Source organism: Pseudophryne corroboree, chromosome 12 (genome assembly GCF_028390025.1).
Source record: "Pseudophryne corroboree isolate aPseCor3 chromosome 12, aPseCor3.hap2, whole genome shotgun sequence".
NCBI classification, from domain to species: domain Eukaryota; kingdom Metazoa; phylum Chordata; class Amphibia; order Anura; family Myobatrachidae; genus Pseudophryne; species Pseudophryne corroboree.
This window is the reverse complement of record NC_086455.1, coordinates 113,605,941-113,617,487: the sequence shown is the minus strand read 5'-3', so window position 1 is coordinate 113,617,487 and position 11,547 is coordinate 113,605,941. Positions and strand designations below refer to the sequence as shown.

At 43.2% G+C, this 11,547-nt stretch overlaps 1 protein-coding gene across 1 annotated transcript in view; it reads right to left on the bottom strand.

Annotated features, from left to right (window-relative positions):
* Positions 1 to 3,527: 3,527 nt before the first annotated feature.
* The window catches only part of LOC134979942 (uncharacterized), a 39,094-nt gene continuing 31,074 nt past the window's right edge, over positions 3,528 to 11,547 (bottom strand). Inside the window, exon 6 of the mRNA XM_063946550.1 lies at positions 3,528 to 3,811. Coding sequence (XP_063802620.1) covers positions 3,528 to 3,811 — 284 coding nt within the window. The remainder of the gene's footprint in view (positions 3,812 to 11,547) is intronic.

Below are 11,547 nucleotides of genomic sequence, written 5' to 3'. Positions count from 1 at the left end.
CCACCCCCTTTGTTTACTCAACTACTAGTGTATATTCATAACAAAAGAACATACTACAATATGGTGAGTTGATCGCAGCCAGCAACTTTTTGCTGCTGCTGCTGCGATCAATAGTCCACGCCTATGGGGGAGTGTATTTTAGCTTAGCAGGGCTGCGATCGCTTGTGCAGCCCTGCTAAGCTAAAAAAATTTCAAGCAAAACTAGCCCTGGACATACTTACCCTGTGCGATGGATCCAGCGATGATGGGCCCGGCTTTGACGTCATTCCTCCGCCCTCCGTTGTCCTGGACACGTCTGCGTTTTACTCACCACTCCCCGAAAACCGCTCCAAACGGTCCGGATCCGCCAATCCACGCCTCCTTCCTGTCAATCTTCTTAGCGGTCGCCGCTGCGACCACTTCCGTCGGTAGCCGCGACGTATCTCAGTGACCCCTGTTGCGGGCAACATCGCGCACTGCGCCCGCCGCGCATGCGCATTCCGCACCCGTTCGCACCGCAGCGAAAAACCGCTGCGTGCGAACGGGTCGGAATGACCCCCTATGTTTTGTTACTCTTTCTTTTTTTACTGAGGGACATTAAAAACAGAGAGGAGCGCAATTTCCATCGACTACTTTCTGACTGTGACTTTGAAGATCGGTGATATCTTTTTCTTTGGAGTCTGCACCATTCCTTTGTTTAGGAGCGCTGTATTAAGTACCATTGTTGCTTTTTGTCTCCTTCTTAGCTGCAGCTAATTCTGAATTCACATTGTGAATCGTGCTCTTAAAAGTATCTAGCCAGTCAGGTCCCTGTGAACTGTGTCCCTGTGGAGATAAGGAGCACTGTTCACACATGAGGGACCCTGCAGAAGAGGTAGAATTACAAGCAGCACACATAACCATGTCAACAGACATACAACTGTAGTACAGCGCAAACCCACTGAAATACACCTCCACACAGACCCTAGAAAGCTGCTGGAGTGACAGAGAAATGGAGACCAGTACACAGAACACAGCAGCGCAGTGTGTGAAAATATGTGTATCACCTTATATATGAGCAGCGGTGCTAGCACTGATGTACTCCCCCCCCCCCTGCTATGACCCCCTGGTACCAGTACAGAGTCTGTAACAGCGTGGGTCCGTGGAGGAGCAGCGTGCATGCAGCCTTGATGATCCGCAGCATCAGGAAATGGTGCCTTCCCGCCTCTGGTCCCACTCTCTCTGGGAAGCCCCGCCCCTGTAATGGCGCACGGTCCCACTAAATTGCTTATACTGGCTGAATTTAAGATATACAATACACACAAAGCCTACTGACAGTGATCACTGTGGAGCATAAATCCTGCTGAGCCAGTGTAGTCCGCGGCGGGCACCGCAGCTCGTAGCCCGTTACCGCCATGTGACATGCTGCCAAACCGCACCAGGGACCCGCTAACCGGGACCCCTGTGTTAACACTCACTGCACCTGCGATCTTCGGTATCTGTTAGAGGGTGGCAGCTAGCTGCTGGCGTTGGCACACACAGTATGGTGTGTAAAACATCACCTCAGGAGCTCAGTGTCCTGTCAACTGGGATTATGAAACATTAACCTTCAGGAGGTTGGTTCGGTCCGCCCTCTAAATCCCATGAAGCAGGTAGACTGGTTGCCATCCAGGACTACCTGAAAATAAATAACTAAAATAAAAAATAAAGGAAACTCCCTGGAGCTCCAGAAAAATGCACCCAGCTCCTTGGCCACATTTTTCTAAACTGAGTCTGGTAGGAGGGGCATAGAGGGGAAGACCCAGCACACACATACACAAACGAAAGGTTTTTAAAGTGCCAGGCTCCAGTGGACCCGATCTATACCCCATGGTACTAAAGTACAGTTCCCCAGTATCCACTAGGACGTAAGAGAAATAAATATATATATATATATATATATATATATACACATATATATATATATATATATATATATATATATATGTACCAACAAATATAAAACCACAGCACTCACCACCCCAGAAGCGGTGTGCAGTGTCTGCACTCACCACTCATAGGGTGGGGTGCATGTAGCCCATGGCCACCTACTTAAAAATATACAAACAGAAAGTTCAGCACTCACCAAAGCAAGCTCACTTATTTTCACAACATCAATAAACAAACAATGGGGGTTTAGTTAGTGAATTGGCCAATGCACGGAAGCCTGCATACCGCTCGCCAAGGTACCCCATCTTCATGCAGACTTAGTGATAGTGTAGGACTAAACCCCCATCGTTTGTTTATTGATGTTGTGAAAATAAGTGAGCTTGCTTTGGTCAGTGCTGAACTTTCTGTTTGTATATATATATATATATATATATATATATATATTAAAATGTAATATATATATGGGGTTCACCAATCAATATCTGCCATGTTCTAATATAAGCGAATTCCACCCAGAGCTCACACCTTTTGCTAAAGGTGAGGGTGGAATTTATTCCAACTGTTTGTATTCAGACATGTGCTTGGATTTTTTTGGTTTTATGATGTATAGAATTTTAACATTTTAAGAAGTAAAAGAAAATCTTGTACTATATATTTCTGATTTTTCTTCTGTCTTGGGTGACTTTTGGTGAGGGGACATTTCTAGAGAACTTCGTGTTTGACCACCCGAACCTCAGTTAACCTCAACATATTGAACATTGGTTAATCCACTGAAGAAACAGCTTCCGAACTGAATCTACAGTCACATATGTATTAGCGTACAGAGATATTGTTTTTGTATTTTGGTGTCCCACTAAAATAAGAGTATCATTGTTTTGTGTATATATATATATATATATATATATATATAGTGTATATATATATATATATATATATAGTGTATATATATATATATATACACGATGTCCGGCACTCCAATACTAACTTGAAACACGCCCGGTGCCCTCACAGCCAAATGAAGATGAATAGAAGATAATAACAGGCGGCACTCACAGCTTGATGGACACTGGTAAATAAACGGCCAGACTCCGTGATGATAGATCAACGTTTCAATTTATAAAATTGTCGTCAGGATACATATAAATACAAATAATCTCACCTTATATCCCCACCGATGTGAACATTTCTCCCGCCCGCCGGAGCGCCAGCGCAGGACGCCGAGGCGGGACGCTATCTGATGACGTAGCGGCTGACAGCCGTTACGTCCACACCAAACCCATCACCATGGTGACCATCTAAACAAAGTAAAACGCTGCAATCAATTGCGGTACTTAGCAATGAAGCCTCCGTGTAATAATAATAATAAGATCTAATCAGAACACATATAGGCTTGTTCGAATATTTTAACAAGAATTATCCTTTCTTAGAAACATATAAGATATAGCCTCCATATAAAAGACATCACATTAAGGGAATCTCATAAAGAAAACACCAGTATTAATGACATTAATTCCAAAAGAGGATCATTAAGATCATATGGTATACTGAATCAAAACAAATATAATCGATCATATAGTAATATTAAGCATAAACCAACATTTGCAGTAATGAATTTGCATGAACAGAGAAAAGACCAACTCCTAAAAACAGGACAAGGGAAGAGTTTCATTGAGGCCCCGTGGGGCCAAGACGTCCAATTTGGAAATCCACCTGGCCTCACATCTCAGAAGGGCAGCCCCTCTGTCACCTCCCCGTAAGGATAACGGAATATGATCAATCATGCGGTACTTGATGCTGGCAACGCTATGTTTGAATTCGGCAAAGTGTCTGGCCACTGGCTGATCACTCATGCCTGTGGACAACGCCTGTCTAATAGCTGATCTATGTGCCGTCATCCTCTCTTTGAACTTTCTAATAGTTTTACCTATATAGGAGAGTCCGCATGGACATATAATCTGATATACGACGTAGGTACTCTCACATGTTAAGCGATGGTGGATTTTAAGCTTGGTACCTAAATGGGGGTGACAAAAAGTGTCCCCACTAATCAGATACTTGCAAGTAGTGCAAGGACATTTGTAGCATCCCATTTTGCCTGAAGATAAGAAATTTTTTGGAGATGGTTTCCCTTTACCTGTAATGTCAGTTTTGACCAAAATGTCCCGCAAATTGCTAGACCTAGAGAAGCACGGCATTAAATCAACTCCACCCAATTTCAGTTGGTCATCTGACTTAATAAGATGCCAATGTTTTTTGGCAATTTTACATACCGTCTCAGAGCGTGAGTGGTACTGATTCACCCAAGGGAGTTTAGAGTCCTGTGTTGTCCTGATCTTTTTGACTAATAAATCCTTTCTATCCATGGCCAGTACTTTTTCTTTATCAAGAAGTAATTTACGAAGTTGATAACCCCTAGCCACAAATTTAGATATAAGATCATCAATTTGAGTCGATGCTGTAGATCAGTGATTTTCAACCTTTTTTAACTCGTGGCACACCGAACAATATTTTAAATTGCCAAGGCACACCATCAGTCCCCCACGGGGAAAAAAACAAAGACGTTGGCCCCCCACAGTAAAACAAAAAGCCTCCCCCCCCCCCCCCCCCACACACACACACAGACATTGGCCTCCACAGAAAAAAACGATTACATTATTCCCCATAGAAAAAACAATCACATTGCACCCTACATAAACCATTTTGCTCCCCACATAAATTACATTGCTCCCTACATACAATATATTCCTCCCCAAATAAGTGGTGTCAAGAAAAGTAGATGTGGGCTGAAATAAAGAGCCCCGTGCCGCAATAATGGGCCTCCCCGGTGGAGGGTTGAGGCCCTTATGGATCTTAGGCAGACTATAAAGTAGCGGTACAATAGGGAACTCTGGAATAAGGACCTCAAAGCACTCCTCAGAAATAAGAGAAAAATCTAATGCAATTAATAAGGTTTCTCTAAGACATTTAGAAAAGCCAGTAGTAGGGTCTCCCGGGGAGACCCTACTACTGGCTTTTCTAAATGTCTTAGAGAAACCTTATTAATTGCATTAGATTTTTCTCTTATTTCTGAGGAGTGCTTTGAGGTCCTTATTCCAGAGTTCCCTATTGTACCGCTACTTTATTTCAGCCCACATTTCAGCCCACATCTACTTTTCTTGACACCATTCTGCAACCTTTGGTGCAGATACAACCCAATTATTTGTTGGACACTACAGCACTCCTCAATAAATTGATTGATTTGGGGACTGTTCCCAGTGATGTGTGGCTTATTACTGCAGACGTGTGCAGCTTATATACAGTTATTCCCCACGCTGAGGGCTTAGAAGCAGTGCAGAAATTCTTACTGGAGTTTAGCTCCTTGAATGCAATACATGTTGAAATTGCGGGGGCGACTGTTGGAACTCATCCTCACCAAGAATTATTTTCTTTTTGATGGTGATTTTTACCTACAGACCAAAGGTGTGTGCGATGGGTTCCGCAGTCGCTCCGACGTACGCTAACATTTTTATGTTTGCAGTAGAGAATGATTTATTCTTTAGAGATCCAGAAGTAGCAACAGATATTGTTTTCTATACAAGATTTATAGATGATCTTTTGTTGATTTGGAGGGGCACGGAAGAAAAATTTAAATTGATCATGGAAACCCATAACAACTCTGCCAGTCCAGTTAAATTTACTTTTAAGATGGATAGACAGGTGATAGATTTCCTTGACGTTAGAATTTCCCTTCGTGAAGGTAGGATATCAACCACGGTCTTTACTAAACCCACCGACCGGAACACATTCCTGCATTGGAATAGTTGTCACCCCAGAAGCCTGAAATATGGCTTACCATATTCACAGATGATCAGAATCAGAAGGATTAACGATGATGCATCTACAGCAGGCATTTTCAACCAGTGTGCCGCGGCACACTAGTGTGCCGTGACTGGTTGTAAGGTGTGCCGCGGAGCTAGAACCGCTGCCGTACCTTCAAAATAAACTGTGAGCCCAGGCAGCAGCAGCGCTGGGATCCTCTGGGAGGCACAGACTCAAGCGCACATGGGCCGTGACCTATGCCATGGAGATGCAGCAGTGACATCATAGGTCACGCCCGCCGCATCATCGGTCATTCCACAAGCCAGGCAGCCCGCCCGCATCCACACCTACCCTCCCTCCTGCCCGCCACGCTCCCGCATCCACTCCTGCCCTTCCTCCTGCCCGCGACCCTCCCGCATCCGCACCTGCCGCCCGCATGCAGGCACCCACAGATGTCCGTCTGCTGCTCAGTGCTCACAGCACTGTATGCAACCCCCCGCCATTGAGGGACAGACAAGGAGGAGGACACATGACGGTAGGGGCTAATATTTGTGGGGAATAAAGTATGGGGGACCAATGTAACTTATGTGGGGGGCACTAACTTATTTGGGGAGGAATATATTGTATGTAGGGAGCAATGTAATTTATGTGGGGAGCAAAATGGTTTATGTAGGGTGCAATGTGATTGTTTTTTCTATGGGGAATAATGTAATCGTTTTTTTCTGTGGAGGCCAATGTCTGTGTGTGTGTGTGTGTGGGGGGGGGGGGGGGGGAGGCTTTTTGTTTTACTGTGGGGGGCCAACGTCTTTGTTTTTTTCCCCGTGGGGGACTGATGGTGTGCCTTGGCAATTTAAAAATATTGTTCGGTGTGCCACGAGTTAAAAAAGGTTGAAAATCACTGATCTACAGCATCGACTCAAATTGATGATCTAATATCTAAATTTGTGGCTAGGGGTTATCAACTTCGTAAATTACTTCTTGATAAAGAAAAAGTACTGGCCATGGATAGAAAGGATTTATTAGTCAAAAAGATCAGGACAACACAGGACTCTAAACTCCCTTGGGTGAATCAGTACCACTCACGCTCTGAGACGGTATGTAAAATTGCCAAAAAACATTGGCATCTTATTAAGTCAGATGACCAACTGAAATTGGGTGGAGTTGATTTAATGCCGTGCTTCTCTAGGTCTAGCAATTTGCGGGACATTTTGGTCAAAACTGACATTACAGGTAAAGGGAAACCATCTCCAAAAAATTTCTTATCTTCAGGCAAAATGGGATGCTACAAATGTCCTTGCACTACTTGCAAGTATCTGATTAGTGGGGACACTTTTTGTCACCCCCATTTAGGTACCAAGCTTAAAATCCACCATCGCTTAACATGTGAGAGTACCTACGTCGTATATCAGATTATATGTCCATGCGGACTCTCCTATATAGGTAAATCTATTAGAAAGTTCAAAGAGAGGATGACGGCACATAGATCAGCTATTAGACAGGCGTTGTCCACAGGCATGAGTGATCAGCCAGTGGCCAGACACTTTGCCGAATTCAAACATAGCGTTGCCAGCATCAAGTACCGCATGATTGATCATATTCCGTTATCCTTACGGGGAGGTGACAGAGGGGCTGCCCTTCTGAGATGTGAGGCCAGGTGGATTTCCAAATTGGACGTCTTGGCCCCACGGGGCCTCAATGAAACTCTTCCCTTGTCCTGTTTTTAGGAGTTGGTCTTTTCTCTGTTCATGCATATTCATTACTGCAAATGTTGGTTTATGCTTAATATTACTATATGATCGATTATATTTGTTTTGATTCAGTATACCATATGATCTTAATGATCCTCTTTTGGAATTAATGTCATTAATACTGGTGTTTTCTTTTATGAGATTCCCTTAATGTGATGTCTTTTATATGGAGGCTATATCTTATATGTTTCTAAGAAAGGATAATTCTTGTTAAAATATTCGAACAAGCCTATATGTGTTCTGATTAGATCTTATTATTATTATTACACGGAGGCTTCATTGCTAAGTACCGCAATTGATTGCAGCGTTTTACTTTGTTTAGATGGTCACCATGGTGATGGGTTTGGTGTGGACGTAACGGCTGTCAGCCGCTACGTCATCAGATAGCGTCCCGCCTCGGCGTCCTGCGCTGGCGCTCCGGCGGGCGGGAGAAATGTTCACATCGGTGGGGATATAAGGTGAGATTATTTGTATTTATATGTATCCTGACGACAATTTTATAAATTGAAACGTTGATCTATCTTCACGGAGTCTGGCCGTTTATTTACCAGTGTCCATCAAGCTGTGAGTGCCGCCTGTTATTATCTTCTAGTGTATATATATATATATATATATATATATATACACACACTATATATATATGTATATATATAATATATATATTGTGTATATATATATATATATATATATATATATTGTAAATGCTGATTTGCATACAGGACTAAAAGCAACACTTTTAAAAGACAATTCATACACTTTAAATGAAGCCGCTGCGGCCGCTATACATAATCCTCAACCTACGTACTTATTACACCATTAGCATACAGAGTCCCGTACCGTGTACGGACTTTGCGTACAAATGCTGTGCTGGCTGTACAAAGTACACGCAGCGCGTACACACCCAAAGATACACCGTGAACCCTTAACAGCTATGCATGCGATAGTAATACACTTTAAACCTTAGCAGGGAAAGGAAAACACAACACCAGATTGTATTTAAAATGCCGGGTTCCGACACCACAACATATTATTACTGAAAGGGGGTTACAATAACAAAGCAATACAATACAAAAGAATAATGGCTACAGTCAATGGTACATACTTGTTTGGATTTCGCCGCGCTACCCAGTCTGGTCCTCGGTCATCTAGATAGATAACTTTTAGAGTCTTGTGTGACCAGGCCTGCAGCTGGCTCCTTTTATACAATCTTCCAAAACTTAACACAATGGATACTGTAATCTCTTTGTCCATTGGACACAGGGATGGTCATTTACAGTACAGGAGAGGTCATAGGTTGGTTTGAATAGGTGGGCGATATCTGTTCAAGATGCACTTGTGGGTGGTCTCCTCTGGGTTCCTGCCGCATACCTAATGTACAGTAAATACAGTTTATATCTATATTCTGCTCCTGCACATAACTATTTGCAGGAACATGCGATCTTCTGCAAACCAACACCGGAATATTACCTTTAAAATACCCTACAGCTGGATACCAAACACCACCTTATAACCTTGTTCTGTCCCCTCCTATCCTGTAAAGGTGAATCCCTTTGTTCTGATACCATTTAAACTGTTGTAACTTGCTGATGTGGTGCAGGGAGACTATGTGTACATTGTGCACTATTTGGATTAAATATGTAATGTGTTTTGATAGCTTTTCCATGCGCTCACAAACTCTACCGTAAATACTCATACCACGCACTAATGTGCAGGACCGCGGGAGCAACCATACGCAAATTGCAAAAATGCGCACGCACAGCAGAACAAGTACACGCACGGAGGCCATCTGTGTGTAGTTTGTACGTGATGTGTGTACTGCAATAGTTTTCGACTTTGACAGTCCACCCTTTGGCAGTCACCAATAACTGCCACTACCTAATCAATAAACAGAAAACTATCTATACAATATCTATAGAAGTTTGGATGGTCGGGGGAGAGTTGTAGGTGGGAAATATATGACCTAGTGGGATAGTAAAAAGCATGTATGTATGAATCCATGTCTGGGGGGCATGTATCATCGTGCCGTATATGTTCTACATAAGCTTCGAGGTATTGCGAAGTATACATTAAATCCTTCTCATCCCGTATTAAGGGTCTGTAAATGGGCCAACAAACACTACCGAGCTCTTTTTGGCTTCTTGTTCCAACAAATGGGGTGCACATTTAGTTGATGATACATGGAGGGGGAAACATATGTGAGTGCTAGTATATGTGGATATCACCTGTCGATTATGTGTGTCATTAGCTGGAGGTTTGCAGAGATGAAGATAAGACACGTATATAAAAATACATTCACATAAACATTTTGGGTAGGGCTGATGTCTTTTCCGGATGGATGTATCTGGGCAGAGGGGGAGACAAAAGAAAAACGGGTGAAAGAAACAGGCCATGAAATTAATTTGCAATCCTTATCATTACACTGTCTCTATGGATGGGTCGTAAATTAAATCTGCTGCTATAACAGCGCCCTCGCTCCTTAGACTCATAAAATTTGTGCCGTGCTTGCGCCGCATTAGAATTTGAACACACCTAAATATCGAACCAATAATTATGACGACTCCCGAGATACAAAGGAAAAACTTCCCCACACTCATAATGACATTTTGAGCCCACTCTCCTAAACCTGAGAACCATTTGTGTGGGTTCAACCATGAGACCCAGCCGGTCAGTTCATTACTCACAGTCGCTAAGGTAAGGTTGTGCTTCCTCCTGAACTCCCACTTCAACTGCAAGATATCGTCTATCTTTTGATCGATGATCTCCGTTGGGTCGTCAGTGCTGTGTGTAATATAAGTACAGAACTTCACACCATATTGAGTTGCCAGAGTAACACAGTACCCACCTGTCACGGCTGTGACATAATTAAGGACCATCCTGTGCTGAATCAGTTCCTTCTTGTAAGCTTGTAACTCCCTTCCCGTATACCTGAAGGTGTCATCATACATCTCAGTGATATTATCTATCAAGTTCGCTAGCGCATGGCTATACCTATAATTTATAGTTCCTCTGGCAGTACGGGTAATGTCTAATGCGAGAAGGAACTGAATCCCGGTGGATTCGTGGATCAAATCAGAGGCTGCGTGCTCTGCTCTATCTATGAGGTGTCTCTTGATGGTGTGTTCATAGTGCACTGCGGTGAACATCTTTCATTTTATCATGGGTTATGGTCATGACCTCTGGTAGTACTCTCCCAATATAACACAATCCCTCTGAGCTCGGGGCAAGCCACTTGTACGCCTTCCTCCCACATATGAAATAGGCATCATCTGGTAGAACATAGGGGACAAAATATAACATCACCATATTACAAATTTTCCAAGTAAAGAAACCAATCCCTAGTTCTCCCATCTGCTCAGTACAAGTATCGGGCTGGATGATATGAGCACAATACCCTGACGATACTTTTCCAACCCACATGGTCTTGCTTCGACGAGTATACCTATACCGAAAATACCTCCCACTGTTGGCTATTTGGCGTACAAGTTCAGTCTATGGGTATCCTATCAGCTCTGTATGAAAAGGTCATTGTCTGGTTATTCCACGTCACTTCCCAATTTCCCGGTTTTCGGTAATTGGAAATATTAAAACACAATAAGGACCTGTCTACATGATACTGGTGGAGCTTCAAACTAGGGGACCTAGAGATATTGAATTTCTTGTCCACCAGTCTCCCACCCTGCAATTCGAGTACCTCATCTATTGCTAAAGGGTATGGTACTAATCCTGACTTACTCTGACCTTGAGGTACTTGTGAGCACACCCAGCATTCTGTCTGGTTTAAGACCTTACCCACTAGTGAGTGGTAATCACTCAACGGATGGCGGTCCATGTCGATATTAAGGTTGGACTGGCATCTCTGGATGCACCCATCCTCTACTATATTCTCACAATTCCTACAAATACAATATTCATCAGACAATAACCCCTCACAGTGCATCCGAGCTCCCTGACTACCAGAGCGCTTACTGATGCCAGCCTTTACTAGAGTGATGTGCTGCTCCTGAGATCCCACAAATTCATACTCGCCATCAGAACCCATTCCAGATCCCTGCTCGACCTCTCTGGGACCCTCACCAAAACAAACTGTCCTGATCAAAACCAGAATTACTAAGAG